The sequence below is a fragment of the Drosophila pseudoobscura genome, chromosome 2 (genome assembly GCF_009870125.1).
Source record: "Drosophila pseudoobscura strain MV-25-SWS-2005 chromosome 2, UCI_Dpse_MV25, whole genome shotgun sequence".
Lineage (NCBI taxonomy): Eukaryota > Metazoa > Arthropoda > Insecta > Diptera > Drosophilidae > Drosophila > Drosophila pseudoobscura.
Window position 1 is genome coordinate 26879036 of NC_046679.1, and position 18673 is coordinate 26897708.

The following is an 18673-nucleotide window of genomic DNA, read 5'->3' on the forward strand; positions in this document are numbered from 1 at the left end:
CAAGAAATATATACCCCCTCAACTATTTGCCCATCTATAATTTTGAGTGACGAACCTCTCCATTCCTTTGCCTTTCTGGATTGAAACCATTTGTAGTACCTTTTTAATTTGTATTTATTCATATATATATTTCCTTTTGACACTATAATATGCATTTTCTTAGCTTTGGTTTGCTTTTGGTAATTTTTGATTTACAACAATTTTCATATATATATTTATTTATTCAAACTTTCTTGGGAAGAAGAGCGATCGGATCCGATCCGAACCGATCTGATCTCTTCTGCCGGCCTAAAAATTAACAATTAATTGATTCTCGGGTATTCCATTTATTTCGAAACTTAAAGAAAGAGTCTCTCCGGATCTTATATCGTAAGTACAGTAGACAACAAAACATTAAGCATAAACTATGTAAAAATAATACAAAATATATATGCACATCTTTGAATGGAGAAATGAGTATAACAATTCTTTAAGATACAAGATACATAAGTACAACAAGCGATTCAACAGATACTTTTATACGACGCGCATATGCATGTATTTCTTTGCTACATTTTATTTATTGATTTACATACACGCACACATATACATATACATAGGCATACACACATATACATATGTATATTAATTAATTGTTAAATGCATTATATTGGAAATTTTGTTGTTCTGTTTCTTGAGCCGACTTTTGAAACAATAAAACTCCTCGTCCTCGGGGTACATGACTGTACTATATACAAATCCATATAATTGACCGATACTCACTGATGACTGATCTGCCCTATATATAGCACAATATAGTGTGTATATGTACGGATAGGACTAAGCATTAATTGACTACGATTACTAGAGATTACAATTCTCGAAGATTTATTTAGCCTCTTCTCTTCATTCTTCACTCTTCACTAATTGATCTCGCGTTTTGGAAAACATTTTTTATTAATAGACAACAAGAAGACGACGACGACGACGACAAGAAGATTATGTGTACGTTGAGATATTGACAAGACATATTGACAAGAATATAATTTGAGTGTGTGGGTGTGTTGTAATTAGATTAGCAATACTTGTGTACATGCATTAATTCAACAAGATATTCTATGGGATTTACTCAAAATTTGCACAGAGTTCCAGTGGGGGATATCTGTTGATAGATCTCCCCGAACTCTGTGGAAAAATTCATTGCCTTCGATGCGAACCGAAGCCTCGTTTGAGCTCTGGAAAGACACAGAATCTTCTGCGGATTTTGTCAGGGTAGTATTTCTGTTGCTTTTTGCGGTTTGTGTTCCGATACTTAGAGACTATGACATAAGCTATAAGCCATTACGTTACATTACGCTTTAGTTTTAGTTTTAGTTTTAGTTGTAGTTTTATTAATTGTTAAGATACTCGTACTCACTACGTGCTACGCAAAAACAAGGTCCTGCCTGACATTCTGTGACGTTCTAGCGTTCTAAATTGGCATAGATCTGGACATTCGATTGCTCGATTACCATTCGTACAATAACTGCGTGTCAAATCGATTTGGTTTATCTATTTATCTGTGGGATCTGTGGGATCTCTTGGATCTATTGGATAGAGGTGGCTTGAGGCGGTGGATATGTCGACTCGTTACAGGTTCCAGGCGCGTGGCTGGGCTGGGGTCTGTACTTCTCTTCTTCTCATCATCAGCTCATACTTTGGACCAGCCAAAATATATTTTGTTCTTCAGGGCGGGGCACAGGTAGAGGCAGAGGCAGAGGCAGGGCAGGGCAGAGAGGCTGGGCAGGACAGCAGCGATTATTACACCTGCTTGGCAGCACTGGCAGCATTCTGATTGCCACCGCCCGATCCCGAGTTGGCAGCATTGCGACGGACGGCCGTCGCGGGCAGAAAGAGCACCACAAAGCCCCCAAAGATGCTCCAGGCGGTGAGCAGAGCCATCAGCAAGTGGCCCTCGATTTTGTTCTGCAGAAAGAGAGAGTGAACAAATGATAGGATTAAGGAGGTTTTGGGATACCCTTGGCTTACCAGCAGCGATATATAGGGTGTCAGGATCAGGGCCAATCCAGCGGCCACGTTGCAGGCGCCCACGCCGACATTGCGAATGGCCGTGGGATACAGTTCGGCGGTGTAGACCGGCATGATGGTGTTCCCGGCACTGATCGTGAACTTGCCCATCATCAGGAATGTGATCTTCAGCCAGAGTATGTCCTCGCGCCCCTCGGTGATGGTGGCGCAGAAGCAGGCCACGCCGGCACAGAAGAGTGTGGCGCAGAAGAGCCACTTCTTGCCCACCTTAGTGATGATATACATGGCCACGGCGATGGCGGGTATTTCGACTAGGCCAGCTAGCGCCTAAAACATTGGGGGGCAAAGACCGGGGACTTCTGTGAGCAAAAAGTTGTCAAGTGTCGGCGGGGCGCACTAAATCAGAGCGCGGCATCAAAGGTGCGCCAGCAAATGTCAAAATAAATTATGCAATAAATTAGCTGAAAAGCCCCTCCCACTGGCCCAGGCCCAGGCCCATTGTCGGATTTTCCCGACAGTGATGAGCAAATGGCGGGGAAAATTGGTAGATCTGAGGAGGAGCGAGGGCTCTTTGAAGTGGGATTTTAGTAGTCTATCTTTAGATAATAGATAATCAAAGAATGATAGATCTTTCTACCCTGTAGGACCCCAAGTAACATTTAAATGATTTGTATATAGAAATATTGAAGATATTCCTTTCATCTCTGAAACTCTCTCGCCAGACAAAGCCCCCATTAATCCCTTAAACATTTTATAACAATCGAAAAATCCCCCGAAAACCAAATGCCAAACATGTTTATATTCGGTTTATTTTGTGCGGCCGGGCCGCTAATCCAAGGCCTCTCCGCGCCGGCAATCCCCGGACATTCTGCTGGCCCCCAGCCAGCAAACGAGACCCCCCTCCCTCCCCGACCCGATCCCATAAGATGGTGGCTGCGCGGCAGTGGCTGTGGGGGATTTGTCCATGGAGAGTGGAGGTGGGCGTGTGTGTGTGGGCGGGGCGTGGCGGTAAGTAACATCATAATTCGATTGTAAACACATTTTCACACCACCCTCTGCCCCGTGCACCAGGGAATTTTGACATGCCACATTCCGCATTCCGCGGAGAGGGAATGCTCTGCTGACAAATCCAATTAGACGGACATCATCCTCGCTGCTCTGACGAGTGGGCACTTAGCACTTGCTAAATGATTGCTTGATTGATCGGATGAAATGTTCCATCCGATTCGCAATCCTAAGTGGATTTGCCAGCGAGGATCCGTCCCACGCGGCGTATGCTTGATGCAAATTAAGACGGACTGAGGCGAGGGCCGGACTCACCGAATTCAAGTAGACATTGCCCCCGAAGGAGCTCATGTTGAGGATAATGCCGTAGTAGACCAGATTCATGGTGAACCAAATGCAGAGGAAGCAGATGGTGATGCGCCGCAGATAGCTGGAGCGGAACAGATGCGTTATGTTCTGGGAGCTGCTCTCCTGCGTCGGCGGCGTCAGCTGGTAGTCCACTGGGAGCTGGCGTCCGTTGAATTTGGCCGCCGCCTCGATGATGCGACGCACCTCATCGACACGACCCTTGACCAGCAGCCAGCGCGGCGATTCCGGGACCACGAACCTGCAGGCAAAACAACAAGAAAAATCAAATAAATTATCTGGGAAGAACATGTGCCGCGGAAGAGTCTTCGCGGGACACCCACGCGCGCTGCTTGGGCTATTTATTCGTTGGTCTCTGATCTATACCGCGTGCCTCTATATATACTCGTCTGTGGAAATTCATTCGTTCTCCTCCTCTCCGCGAGATGTATTTTGTTTACCTTCCGAAATGGATTCGATTCTTACCAGAGAAAACAGAGGAATATTCCCGGCAAACCGATGCACAGCTGCAGGGCCTGGTAGTCTTGCGTGAGATAGGCCAGGCCCGAGATGATCATGTAGGAGATTGGCAGTGGAAAGAGATTGTACATCCCGGCGATGGTCCGCCACTTGCCATCCACATACTCGATGGCCAGAATGAGGGCCGAGTAGGTGACCGAAACGGACACCAGTCCGAGGAGGGCGCGCAGCGTTAGATACAGTTCGAAGGAGCTGCAGAAGTACAGGCAGAGACCTGCATGGATGGACGGAAAGACGGAAAGATACTATAGATATATGTGCAATGTTCGGGGAAGTAAATTTAAGGATCCCTCTTCATTAGGGCTCTCCAATCAACCATGAACCCTTGATTCAATGTTCGATTTTACCTGAGAGCCCGAGCTCCCAGCATCCGCTTCCGCATCAGAGACGTGTGCAGGCCACACACGATTCCTCATTAGTAATGTCCTTTTGAATGCAAATTCCAATTACATTGTGCCAGAGATTTAATCAACAAGGACAACAAGGCACTGCGCTTGCGGCAGCCCCCAGTCCGTGCCCCAGTCCTGAGTGCCCCACGCCGTGCCACTCGACGTGTGCTGACCCCCAGACATGGCCAAGTTCACAGTCGAATGGGGGGGCCGGAGGACGGGACACTCATCCATGGCCATTGTCATGATGACACGTTGAAGGTGAGTGTGGGCCAGTGTGGCAGATGGCCTTTAAAGGCCACAATGCGCACACAGGATAGAGAGAGTGGCTAGAGAAGGGGGAACGGGGGGTACCCACCGAATATGGTCTGCAGGATGGCCGATATGAAGAGCATTGTCTTGCGGCCAAACTTGTCGGACAGATAGCCGGAGATGATGCCACCTGTTGCCACGCCCAGCAGGAAGAACATCTCGGCCACGTTCTTCAGGTGCTCCTTGTCGCACACCAGGTCCCACTCCGACGTCCAGGTGTTCCCGACATTGTCGTGCGTCTCGTATTCCCAGCTCTCGCAGGCCACCAGATTGCCCACGCTGGCGACCACCTCCGTTGCCTGAAAGACAGATAGAGAGGGATTCACTTGAGTCCTTTTGAGGGATTAAGAGACTGAAGACTCACCTCTTGCAGCGTGGTATCATTCGCCAGGCTGCTCCAGCCGATGCCCTCCCAGCGATGACAGTTGTCGTTGGAGCCGCTCAGGTTGCGCCACTCGTCGACGGGCATCTGCTGCAGCTCCAGCGGCCGCTGGCACCAGAAGTCCTTGTTGGCCGCCTGGTACACCGACGAGGATATGTGAAAGGTGTTGGGCACTTGGAAGAGCGACAGCAGCACCGTCATCAGCAGCTGCCACTTGCCGTAGTGCCCCATCAGGTCGCCAATCACATCGGTCTCGTCCTCATCCTCCGCGGGATTCCGTCCGGGTGACGGCGACTGTGGCCTTGCCTGCTGCTGCTGTTGCTGCTGTGCTGTGGGCGGAGAGGCGGTGGTTGGTTTGCCGGTGTTGTGCATGATGCACACAGGAACTGCAAAGAAGGCAAGGGGAAGATTAAAGAGTGCCACGGAAAGATTCCCTTCAAAGATACTCCCCCATCTTGTATCCCAAAGATTAAGAGTGGAACATGCAAATAATTGACTTGATAGATGCCGCCAAACTGTGGCTCCAACTGGAGTACTGGATCCCGTATGAGAGAACTCATTTTATTGCCCGTGTCAGTGGCACACAAAGGAGCAATTAGTTAAGTGGTCAGTGACTGGCCATAAACCAAGTCCCGGGGTCAAAGGCAACAGCACATCCAACAGCCTCTCAGAAACAGCCAAAGGACGAAGCAGAGCAGGAGCAGCCCCAGATGCAGTCAAGTCAAGCGGGTCTATTTCATTTATTAGAACTGGTCTCCCCCTGCCCCCGGCCCCCCGCCTGGTCCGGTCATTGGTCAACCTGCGTTCGATGGAATTCAATCACGTTGGAGGCGATTAACTACAGCGAGGCAGTGGCCCTGCCACAGCGGGGCAGGCAGAGGGCAGCAGCAAAAGTTGTGTGCAGAACAGAGAGAGAGCTCTACAAAGTAAAAGAATAATAGCCAAGATTTAATGTAATTGCTTGGGGATGGGAGCTGGGGGGCCGGGTCCTGGTCCTGCTGCTGGTCCTGTGGCTTTGGCTGTGGGATGTTCGTGTCCTTTTGCTAGTTGAACTTTTTTTTTGTTCCTGCGATTCGATTCCATTCCTATCCAATGTCCCTGCCCCTCTCCCTCTCTGTTCTCTGTGCTCTGTTTGGCCTTTTCTTTTTGTGGCCAGCCAGTCAGCCAGAGGCTTTTGTAGCGCATTGGCTTTGTCTGGGATTTGGCACGGAATGAGTTCATATATAGCCCAGAAGTCCCAGAAGTCCTAGAGCAGAGCCTCAGAGCTTTGCCTCTGGCCAGAGCCGAGCCGAAGGTATCAATGCCCCAAAAGTAGGCAACAAACAAACTTTTGCCTGCCCCACACCCCCTCCATAACGAATCGAATCGAAATCACTCTCGGCTTCTAGTTAGCCGCCTCAAATGCTGCTTAATCCTTTTTGTTCTGTCGGTTGGAGCTGTTCATATAATTAAGCAATTTACTGCACGTAAATGGGGAATTTACTCTTGGGGGTAGGAGTAGGTCTAGGATTATAAGTAGATTCAAAGTTCTATTCCATTCTACTCGATCTGGTCACCCTCTCCCACTCCTCACACTCTTAAAACTTCTCAACAGATTCGCTAGCAAGCGCTCGCCTCTCTTCTCTTACTCTTTACTTATAGAAACGAATGAAAGCCAAGCTTCGCTCTCTTTGTCCCAAAGCAGTCCGTTCCTGAGAGCAGAAGAGAGTCGAACTTTTGCAGTGTTGGCAAGAGAGCACTCCACTCCCGTTGCACTGGAAGCAGAGAAGACGAAAGAGAGAGGAGTAAGGAAGCTAAGTTAGGGAATGATCGGCCGACTCTCTGTCGGGTCTTTGACGTCATGTTCGATGAGAGAGAGAACAACGAAGTCTGCTCTTGTAATGAGGAATATAAGACCCGAAAAGAGAGCGCATTGCGGTAACGAAGCGAGCCGCCTTGTATAATTTCATCATGATCGGGAATGAAAACCGCTCTCGCCGAATGGCACTTCCTCTCATCCAGCCCTTTTTATCCCTTTCTATTCCTTTTGGGCCAGGGAAATAAAGTGTTAATGTGAATATTTTACAAATTACTCAGGAAACTTCTTTTGGGACACTTCTTTAAGGCACTTCTAAGATGAAAATGTCTATCCAAAAGGAAGCTAAAGCATCCATTAATTTCTTCGTCCCAAAGATAACTAAGACATGGCCTTTTCTTCATCATAAATACACCCAAAGAATGAAGATTCCTTCGATATGAAGCAAAAGAATGAGTGGGGAGTCCGTGCATCTCTTGTATAATTTCTTCCTTGAATTTCTCTGCTGCCCCTCTCTTCTTTTTCCACCTTTAAAATGTTCCCTTTTATTTTATACGAGAGTTTATGTTAATCCGAAAAGCCAAAGCCAGCAACCTGTCGATTCGACAATATTGTTTGATCAGGCCCACCAGCAATTATTGGCCTGCCTGCCAGCCAGCCAGCAAATCCATGAAACAGGATGTGTGGCATGCCCCAGAGATGGGTGGCAGCGTAGCTGGTGTGTGACCAGGGGCAGCGGCGACTGGCAGCTGCAAAATGCAATTAGCGTTATTTTCAGCGTGCCACCAGATTGCACATACACGCCTGCCACCAGCGCCGCAACGCCTGCTGCTGCTGCTGCGAGTTGAAGGTAAATGTCGCTGGGGATGCGGATGGGGAAAGGGGCAGCGATGGCGGCGACGACGTAGTTTATAGCATTGAGATTGAGCCGTTGAGCCCACAACGCGACAACGAGACGACCTTCAGCAGACACCAGCAGTAACAGCCAGCGGTAACAGCCTGTCCCGTTCCGTCCCGTCCTGTCATGTCCTTCCTGGGCAAACTCCGCCGCTGACCAAAACCTAATCCCAACTGCAACTGCAACTGCAGCCAAGGATATGCCAGCGGGTGGCCCATAAAATTGATAATTAATTATCCTGCCAGGCTCCCCCACACACAGCCCCCCCAGTGGCGGGTCCTCTCGACTCCATTCTTCTGCCTGCGGCTTTTCGCGGACACGCTTCGCTTATTCCCTGTTTACAAGTGCGTGAAAATGTGCGCTCAACTGCTTATCACGCGTGAATTTTACTGCCACAGCCACAGCATCCACATCCACATCCCCAGGGTGGGGGAGGGAGTGCCCCCTGGCCACTGGCCACATATGCTAAATCTCCCCAAACCAAACCCCAAAATGCCAGGGAATATCTCTTCCGGCCCATGGACATATGCAAATTTAACTCTCGACTCAGCGAGAAATGTGCCAGAGGGATTGATATGTGGAGGGGGATACTCGAAGAAGAGTTATGGGGATCCAAGTAGAGGGGGGGAGAATGAAATAGTGCTCCGAATCCAGCATCCAATGAGTGATTTATTGGCTACCCAAAGCCATAACTCTTCATTAGCTAAAACTATAAAAATGTTTCTCTAATTTCAGGAATTTAATTCAATTGAAAGCCGATCTATGAAAGGTGAGTGCCACATCCGACTTGACCGTTTATTCATCGTATATTTGCATTTACAACTTGTTCCACAAGCGATTAATGAATGTTTTATCCGTGAAAAAGAAGAACTGGTTCAAATATTGCACTTTTATTAGCTCTAGATGGGAAACTAGTTTCCTTTTTTTGTATGCATATGAGAGGGGTATTCCAGGGGAGTAACCCTATTTCTATTCACACCAGTGTAGGACCATGCAAATTGTTTGCTAATTACATTTACATATTGAACATAGTGGCCCATAAAAAGCCAATTACTCGGCGCACGATCAGACAGACACATCTGCACATGGGTTCCCATGGGATCCGATGCGGATGCGTCTGTGGGCGCTCGATCTCTTGACACGCTCCACCAGCGCCAGCGCCACCTCCAGCGCCATCGCCAGCACCAATTGAATACGATCCACACGCTGCTCAAATAATGATTTGTTTCAATTGAAAATTCAATGCCAACGCTCCCCCCCGCTCTCCGTCTTTGGCTATTAATAATTTGCTTAGCTCTTCCATTCCATGCCCGATGGTTAATTAAAAAATATGGCAAAAAGACAATTGCCAGAGGGAGAGAGAGGCGAGGCTTTTGCATAAATATGTTACGAGTATTCTAGGGGAGAGAGAAATTCCACATCTCAACAAAATTAAATCTAATTAGTGGGTTTTTCGATGGTAATTTGGTTAATTCTGTTTTAGAGGTACATATGTTTCTCCCTCTGGGAGCACAGAGTATTGTTATAAGACGGGTTGTAAAATGTTGCTTAAACACCTTCGTAATTGCCGTGCAAATTGCTGGAATTTCCTTATCTATCAGAGAATTTAATGCTTGATTATACGATAGGAAACTCCAGAGTTTTATAATCATCGAAAGTATTATAGAGTTCCGTCTTTGTACTTGAACTTTTGCCTCAGAAATGGCATATTAATCAGGCAAAGACTCTCTTCGGATCATATCCCATTTTCTGCTTGGTAATACCTCCAAAAAAACACAATGACAAATCGTTTGGTTAGGGGCTTCCCCTGGGCAATTATCAAAGGGGTTGGGTGGGGTGGAAAGAATCCAAGAAGAGAGAAGCCGAAATGTGCTAAATATTTGTAATACAAAAGCAAAGCGTTTAGCTCTGGGGACATCCCATGGGGCGTGGTAGGCAACGGGTTCGGGGATGGGGATGGGGACGGGGAGATAGACAAATTGTCGCTGTAATTAGCAGTCATGCATATAAAAGTGCATTCACTTTCATGAAATGATAGAGAGCGAAACAGAGAGAGAGGCAGAGAGATGTCGGGGGGGTGTGCGAGGGGGGGCAATGATAATGATGACGCCTGCATCTGCATTTCATACACTGAGGGAAACGATGCCAAAATGTGATTCGAAATGGGATTTTGGCAGCCAGGAACCTGTGCATCGAAGAAAACGTTTAAATTTGCTTCACAAATTTTAAGACTAGGAATCCTAAGTTATCCAGAGATACAGAAGAGGAAAATACAGCTGCCAATTGGTGCTCTGGGAGTTCCAGCTTCTGGCATTCATTGCCTTTTCTCTCCCAGTGTAGGAGCCACTCATTCGGTGACGTTGCACACAGCTAATTTGCACATTTATAGGATTTGATTTGTTTATTATGCATGCAGACTGCCGCTGCCGCTGCCTCCGCAGGGATTGGGGCACTGGCACTGGCAGTGGCTCTGGCTCTGGCTACGGCTCTGTGGGTGTGTGTGGCATGAGGCAGGCTGCCTGCCAAGTGGGTAATAGTAATCTTCAGACACTTGCACGCAGCAGTTGCAGCGGCAGCAACGAGCTGCGCTTCCGTTTCGGCGACAAGTGTGCGATGAGTGGAGGATGAGTGACGATGGGGATGATGGGATGATGATGATGATGGGACATCCATGTACATGGTATATCCCGCCGGATGGAGGCCCGTCGGGCATCTCGCCCCCCCCCCTCCTGCCCGCCCGCTGCCATGCCCCACTTCATCGCTTGTCAGCCTAATTGCAGTCGTGTGACAGCCGCCTGCAAAGATAAGCGGCAGCTGAGGCAAGCCAAGGCATGGCAAGGCAAGCATCTGAGGCCACAGCCGCCGCAGCGGTGTGCAACGGGGCGTATGCGCAATGCCTCTGTGCCTGTGGAAATTGCATTTCGTGGCGGAACGGGATGACTGGTTCTCCGTCTGAATAATGGAAATCGAGCCATGGAAATTTAAAATTCGATTTTCGCCCCACGCACAATAAACAATTATATAAACAATTCAACTTTCGACACGTACGTGCTGCTCTCGGTACGATCTTTACCTCATCGATGGCTGAGATTTTATGACTTTCACGCCTTGCAATTAAAGCACAATTGATTACGGCCCGGGCCTGGCCTGGTCTGGCCTGGTCCGGCCTTTTGGCTAGCAGTAAACAGCAACAGCAACAGCAACAGCATTAGTAATTATATAAACAAATTGGAAAATTTAGCTGCTGCCTGTTGGGCCAAGCAAACTATTGCGACTAATTGCCCCCGCCTCCGCAGTAAATCAGGCAATAAATTCGCACACATTTTGTGCACAATATTTATGCAGAATGTTCAGCGTTTTATGGCCCGGAAAAGGCGAGAGAAACCTCTAAAGTTTCCGTACAACTTTGACGGGGGCCACACATTTTCCAATCACATAACGATTTTCCCGGGACTTCTGCTAGATTTCAGAGAGAATGGAGATTTATATAAACACTAATTGGACGAGGAATTCGATCCTTCAAATGGATATTTCTTACCCAGAAAGAACCATATTTTATTACACACTTAATCATAATTTATAGACATTTATTTCTCATTTAATAAACACATTCCAAAGGCACGCAAATAATTTATTAATTAAACACTAAATTAAATGTAGATATTCCTTGATTCTTAAGCCATAAAATCATGTGTATTCCGAAATGAAACTAAAGGATAAAAGTATCCGTTTTCCAAATGAATTTCCACACTAATGACCAATAAAAAGAGGCGAGCCATAAATTCCAGAGAAATCAAATTAGGAAACGAAAAAACATTTGTCAGCAATTTTCATATCACTTTTCCCCCAAAAACATTTTATAAGCCCACAAAGGGCGCACACACACACACACACACACACACACAGATTCGATTGCCTGCCACAAATTGGTGAAGGCGGCTCCTCGACAATTTCTGTGTGATCGGATTTCATAAAATGGCAAATTTTTCAACCAATGCCAAAATCATTACAATGAAGTGTCCTTCCCTTCGAGGACTCACAAGGATCAAATCAATTTACGAATCAATTGAACAGCCAGCAGCCCAGCAGCCACAAGAGCCACATTTTAAAGTTTTTATGGGGTTTGTGGTTCGATGGGGAGAGGGGGGCGTGCCACAAGTTCTGCCTCCCGCTTGCCACACATGTATGTGGCTTGATATATTATGCAAATTTCAGCTACCTTTTCATCTCCTTTTCGCAACAGAAAGCATTTCAGAAAGCTGAAAACTGTTCATCTGCGGATATCTTTTATTTAGCAAAAATTACATAAAAAGAGACAGCAGCCACGCAGGGGGCTAAAGGGGGCTACAGGGAGGTACAGGGGGGGTAAAAACGATTGCAATATGGCAATTCCGTTTCGTTCTCGTTCACATTTGAAGGGTCTTTACAGGCATCCTTCCGCTTGCCGCCCAGCGTTACTGCAGCTGCTGTTCCGTCCCGGTCCTGGTCCTGTGTCCTGTGTCCTCTCCACTCTGATGTCCAATTCGGTTGAGTGGAGTCCGGGGCTGGCTACAGTTTGTTGCAAACATAGTCCCAGTTACAGATAGAGATAGAGAGGTAGAGGATACAGCCGGACAGTCTGAACAGAACACAGAATATAGGTCATCAGCCATGGACAGCAGATACGATGCCCCTCATCATCAGAGAGAGAGATAGAGGGGTATATGCTTTGAAATGGTTTCTGCTTTAGGATCATTCGCATATATTTCCGTTCAAAGAAGGGGTATTCCTCAGACCGCTAGAACTCTTCCATCTTTTCAGTTTATTTGGTTTCTATTTAGTTTTTACTTTTAATGTGAATCTGTGAGTGGATGTTTCAGTGAATGCTGCCTCTCCCGCTTCTGCTGCCGCTGATCCATTGTTGTCAACATGAATTCACAAATCTATTACCATTCCGACTGATGTCTGATGCTGTTTTTGTTGCTGCGGAGAATGGAATGACGATGATGACGATGACAAGTCCTTCTCCTCCGTTTTTTTTTGCCACTGCTGTCTTGTTAATCGAATAGCAAATCGTTTGGCAATTTCAAATTTAGCCAAGCTAAGCAGCAACAATCCTCCTCTCGGGCCTTTTTTTGATTAGAATTTCAATTTCAAAGTGCTCACTGATTTGCTACTTTTATGCGCTTCCAATCAGCGGCAGTGGCAAGCAGCCAGTCACCCGGTGGGAGGGAGCCAAAGCATCCGGACGGGCATTAGCATAACCTTAAGGCCGGAGCAGGGAAGATGGGGGTAACGAAGGGTCGGGCTGGCAGACCGGCGCCAGGTGATTGCCAGGAAGGCACTCGTTCTGTTTGTTGTTTGCCGCTGGAATTGTCAAGATATTCCCATGAATATGCTTCAGCTTCTGCTCCTGCTTATGAGCAGCTCAATATGTTTATGTTTGTGGCGCTTGGGTGGGGCTGGGTATTCACTTTCATGGGGTGTCGGATGGAGCCCGCCAGCAATTTTCGTTGTAAAACTATACTTGAAATATTGTGGGAATGTGTAAGCCAATTGTTATATAATTCTTTGAAATATAAAACAGAGATATTCATGCAATTCTTCGCATTGTTATACCGCGGAAACAAGCTCCCTTCTAGCTCCTATGTTTGTGGCCTAATTTTAAAGACAATCTCCAGGCTTTATCCCATTTATGGACACAATTTTCTTAGCAAATTCCAGATACTTTGGAGGGCCCTCTCTCCCCCTCTCTGACCATTCCTAAGAGGGCCTAAAGCGGGGGCTTCAACAATCTGTCAGGATAAAGTCATTGTCGTTGTCATTGTTGTTATCCTCATTCCCATTGTTGCTGCCGTTTCTTGTTGTTGTTAGAGCCAAAAACAAATAGACTCGAAGGAGAACAAAAAAACAAGAAAAAAGCAAAGAACAAGGAGTGGAAGCTCCCACTGCCGCAGCAGTTAATACCCTTTGAAGGTTCTTCGGTGCAGTCGAAGATGCTGCCTTTCTGTGCTTTGCCAAACACCTGTTCAAAGGCATAGTACCCCCCCGTCAACAAAGTGTATGGCCAAAAGACGCGCAAATAAACAAACAAAGGAGAGCAAAGCAAATGTCGCTGGCGGCACGTCCGCGAGGCAAGGATGCCAGGATGCGAGCTCCAGCTCCTCTGCCGCGTTGTCAACGTCACGAAGCTCTCCGTGCCGCGCCGTACCGTGCCGCGCCGTGCCTCTGTGTGCCGTAATGAGCTTACCTTATGGATATACAAAACAAGTTGCCACTGGATGCTGCTGTTGCTGCCACTCCTCTCAGAGCTTGGCCTGCAGCCAGCACTCTGCTGCACAATTGGCAAGGATGCTGGATGCTGGATTTCCTTAGCCCGCTTCCTGTTGCTGCTGGTAGTGAAGCTTCTCAGAGTACTTCTTGGAGTTTTGGTTTCAGTTTGAGTTTGAGTTTGGTTTTGATGATGATGTCTTTGGCGCGGAAATCCGTCGCACGGTTGTCGCCTCGATTCTCCTTTTTTTTTTGTTTGTTCGTTTGTTTGATAAATTTACGGCTAAGAGCGCACTAAACGGAAACAGAGGCATAAAATCAGTCAGCACTCTCTGGCAGCTGCTGTTTGATTTTACGAGCGTCTGCTGCCATTACGCATACGACACGCGGTACCCGCCCCCCCGTCCCACCTGTCCGCCCGTGCGAGACTTTTGTTTGTTTTTGTTTTTCTTTTGGCTGCATATCCCGCATTTAATTATTGCATTTCCCCAAACAGAGAGAAACGAGAGCGAGTGGCTGCTTGGGACAGCCATCACTCATACGCAGCGTGGTGCAGTGGCAAGTGGCAAAGTGGCAGGCATTCGCGCGCGCGTTTCCCAATTTGCAAAAACAAATGCGAGGGCCCATAGACTTGAATACAAATATAATGAAGTCCAAATAACAATCATGATAATATTAGGGAAATTATGAAATTTTTGTGTGTGGGCCTTCGAGATTTATGGCTTGTCCAAACATTGTCTGGCCGTAGCGAAAATCATAAGTATCGGGCGTCTATATATTAGCACATATCCGTATATATAGCTATAGCATCTTTTTGTTGCCACTCGCATTTGTTGCTGCTGCTCTTTTTTGTTTCATTTATTTAAATATATACTATGCGCACTCACGCACCCGCACCCGCACCACGGACACCGCGTGTCCCGCACTGGCAACCCGTACCCGTGCCCGTACCCGCTACAACGTTTGTCTTACACGAACAAAAACTCTTCCTGCTCTCGCACTATTTCCTATGCGATTGAGATTCAGAATGAGATTCCGACGGACGACGGAGACGGAGACGCAGACGGAGACTGACACACGGAGACAGCGACAGCGACAGCGTCAGCGACAAAGACTCTCTGGGGGGCTACTGCTCTGGGGCGCTCCGCACACAACGACTGACCAAGAGCAACTGAACGCCACTCTCGAAAGCGAAGAACTTTTATAACCTCTCCTGCCCACGGCCGATGCCCGAGACGATGCTCGGAATGGACCATTCTTTGATAGCCGACATTGCGGCCGATGTTGGAGTCGTCGCGACGACTGCTGCCTGCCTGCTGCTGCTGCCTTCTGCTGCTGCTGCTGCTGCTGCTTCTACCTTCTGCTGCTGCACCTGATGCGCGCTCTCTTCGGGTTCTGTGCTTTGTCGGCCACTCTCTTAGTTCTGGCGCTCGCTCTCTTCGGCTCACGTTGGCGCGCAAAACTGTTGCTGTTGTTATTTAATCGCCGGCACATCGCCTCGCTCAACATTATTTGCATACCCTGCAGCCCAGGGGGAGTTGCCTGGCTTGGACGGTTTAGTTGTTGATTCAGGGAACCAATTAGGAGAGTGCTTATGGCACTGGCACGAAAGCGTATCCCCAGTTCTTCCACCACGATTGCCGGCTTAATGGCCTCCCCCACAGTTGGATTTCCGTCTGAGGTGTACTTTCGCACTCACAGTGTAAATCAATTGATGATACGGCTATCTCCGATCTGGCGCTGGCTGCAGCTGCAGCTGCAGCTGAGAACGTGTTGAGGTTCGGTTCGGGTGTCGATCGCCAGTCTGTAGAGGGAACGTGTTGGGCAATGAGCGCGATCGCTCAGCGCCCGTCCGGCTAATGCCTTTGTCCGTCGTCGGTGTGGTCGGGCGGGCAATTTGCCTGATAGATCACACAACGCACATCCCATCGCACATCGCACATCGCATCAACTATAATTCTGACAATTTGTTGACACTTTTGTATCGTCGTTGGTGTTGGATCTTTTGTTTCGCTATACTTGTTGTTGTTGTTTTTTTTGGGGTTCGTTCGCGTTTGATGATGATTATTTAATGGCAATTTACGCGATAGTTCGCCCACTTTGTTGGATTGTGTGTTATGATTATATTATTGATAGAGACAGACAGAGAGAGAGAGAGGGCGATCTGTTGCTGTCTCTGAATAATTGTTGACGAAATTCGGTTTCAGCTGGTGCCTCTTTATGATTGATTTATGAGTGGGGGTCTCTGGGGGTCTCTATCTGCCACTCGTTTATTGCGGGCTTGTCTCATTACGCTGAGCTCTGCCAGAAAATTATTATTATTTATTTACTTGGCATAAACCGAACGAAGACAAAGTTGTTATCGAAGATAACCGAACAGGCAGCCCCTTTGTACGGTTGCTAAATTGTTGCTAATTGAGTGCCATAAATGGAGTGCTAATTATGAAATCAAGTTTGAACAGATTTGGCAAATATGCCAGATACTGTATCTGAGAGATAAATACAACCCAACAACCCATGTATCTCTTAGTATTTTACTATTTCCACGCCGCAGTCGTACGGCCTGACTCATTTCATAGCTTTTCCCACAGCAGAATTCCTACCGAATCATTACTCATACATCCTGTTGATGTTTACCCCCCTTTTGGGGACTGTCTCAGACCCCAATCAATTGCGGCACAATTCTATCGAAAACATTATAAATTTGTCAGCTTTTTGGTTGGGTTTTGTCAACGTGGAATGTTGGATGATTTATTGGTTTATCTTGGATTTGAATATACATGTATTTATTTTTAAACAGCCTATGATTTATATTTATAAAGAAATTGAGAGAGTGGATTGTTAGAGTGAAAGAAAAATTAAGTAAAAATTAGTCTTCAATAAATTCCCAAAAAATACTCAGAGTAAATTGTTAATTTACTCACTATTCATCCTCCTTCCCTTCCCCTTCCCCTTCCGTACAGGCCTTCCCACCCTTATCACTCGCATTCACAAAACCCAAACAGAATTTATCGCATGCGATATATGTCACGGAGGCGTGCCACATAGAGTATTCGTCTCTCTATTTAATCAGTTTATAATAAACAACAGTAAGTATTCAGTGTGTGGTTTGCTGTTGTTGTTCCCATAGGCTATTGTTTCTGTCTCTGCTGGCAAATAAAATGCAAATTGTGTTTGGGTTTATTTTTAATTCAGAAAGCGACAGAAATAATTAACTATCGAGTGGAAAATGACACCGACACTGAGCTTTTATCAATGAAGCAAAAGGCAAATATAATAAAGCAGGAAGGCAGGGGCATACATTATCAACATAAACCAACAAAGGAGGGGCCCGGCTCCCATATAACCCATATAACCCCCATAGCCACCCGCAAAAGTTTCAGTTTCAATTTCAATTTCATTTTGAGTTTTGCATTTGTTGTTGGAGTTTTTTTGTTCGAAATATTCTAATTGGTTTTTGTGCTTGGCGCTACACGATTTCCATAAATTAAATGGCAGAAATATTTCGCATTCACATTTGATTAGGGGAGAACAGAACAGAGCACAAGGCAAAGTCCGCAGAGTCCCCCCGCCCCCCACTCCTCCGAAAGTGGCCCAACATTTTACACTTGGAAAAAAAACAGAGGAAAAACATTTAATGGGAACTTTATGTTTTTTGAGGAAAACTTATGCTCGAAAATGGTTGGAAAATATAAAACAAATATTTGCAGGACTCAAAAATCCTCAATGAATATCCTTTTTCCCTCCGTGTACCCCGCTTTGGCTTTGGCTCGAATGCAATGTGCAAGTGTCACTGATTTATGGCCAAGAGTTGGCCTGCGAGTGTGTGTGTGTGTGTGTGTGCCAGTTAGCTTGTTTTGACCAAGTTAACTGGTTTAATGGCCCAATAGAGTGAAAGAGTGTGTGAGAGAGAGGGGGTAGATGGTAGAGTACTCACTTGTTCCACTCCTCCGTTGACTCCGCTCCTGCTGCGACAACAGCGGCAACTCCAGGTCCCCTCCTGCCTCCTCCTCCTCATGGCTCTCAAGGCGTTTTGCCATTTTTTGGTTTTTTTGTTTGTTTAATATTCGCTTTGATTAATGATTATATACTAATTATTGAGGGAATGGCAATTTCGATTTCAGTTTGAGTCTCTCTGTTTACCGAAAATCACTTAATTTACGACTTGGCGCCAAGCACTGCGACACTCCACTCCACTCCACTCAAATTGCGCTCTTATCACACTCCTCCGTTAGTCTCTTATCAGCCGGTGGCATTGGTTGCTCAGAGGGGGGCTGACGGGGGGGTTTGCTATTCCTAAGTAGCTCTAGGGCACTCGATCGGCTGCTGCTGCTACCGCTGACCCACATAAATCACGTTCCAATGGCCCAAAATATTGGCCAGACGTGCTGGCATTCGCTGGCATTACACTCCACTCCCGTTCCAGCCAAAACTAGGGATCGTCCATAGACTGGTCAACTACTTTCTCAGGGCGGCTCTCCTAGTGAGACGCGACGTGCGAACTGTGCAACGGACGGTGGCTAACTGACTCGTACTCGGACTGGGACCCGGACTCTAGTTCTGATGCTATGCTCCGAGCATCGGGGCGACCGGCGTTGCCTTAAAGGCAGTCCAGTCCCACCGACTACCGAAAATAAAGCTTCCACTTGTTTGTTTTGTGTTTTGTTTTATAATTAACAGCAAAGACAAAAGGAATACGGAATGGAAGAGAGGGAGAGAGACCGCCAGTGGGAATACCCTCACAGAAGGCA

General features: G+C 46.9%; 1 protein-coding gene across 3 annotated transcripts; it reads right to left on the reverse strand.

Moving 5' to 3' along the window:
• Positions 1-306: 306 nt before the first annotated feature.
• Positions 307-18465, reverse strand: LOC6897836 (organic cation transporter protein). 3 transcript variants are annotated; one of them, XM_015182669.2, is made up of 8 exons: positions 14895-15115; positions 13903-14216; positions 4963-5366; positions 4645-4897; positions 3844-4111; positions 3328-3619; positions 2008-2334; positions 307-1944 (listed from the first exon to the last, which is right to left on the reverse strand). In XM_015182669.2, the coding sequence occupies exons 3-8, from the start codon at positions 5350-5352 to the stop codon at positions 1780-1782; spliced, it is 1695 nt and encodes a 564-aa protein (XP_015038155.2). In that variant the 5' UTR covers positions 5353-5366; positions 13903-14216; positions 14895-15115; the 3' UTR covers positions 307-1779. The 3 variants fall into 3 exon arrangements, with proteins under 3 accessions (XP_015038155.2, XP_002137941.2, XP_003736850.2); XM_002137905.3 differs by lacking the exons at positions 13903-14216; positions 14895-15115 and adding an exon at positions 17860-18465; XM_003736802.3 differs by lacking the exon at positions 13903-14216.
• Between the last annotated feature and the right edge of the window lie 208 nt (positions 18466-18673).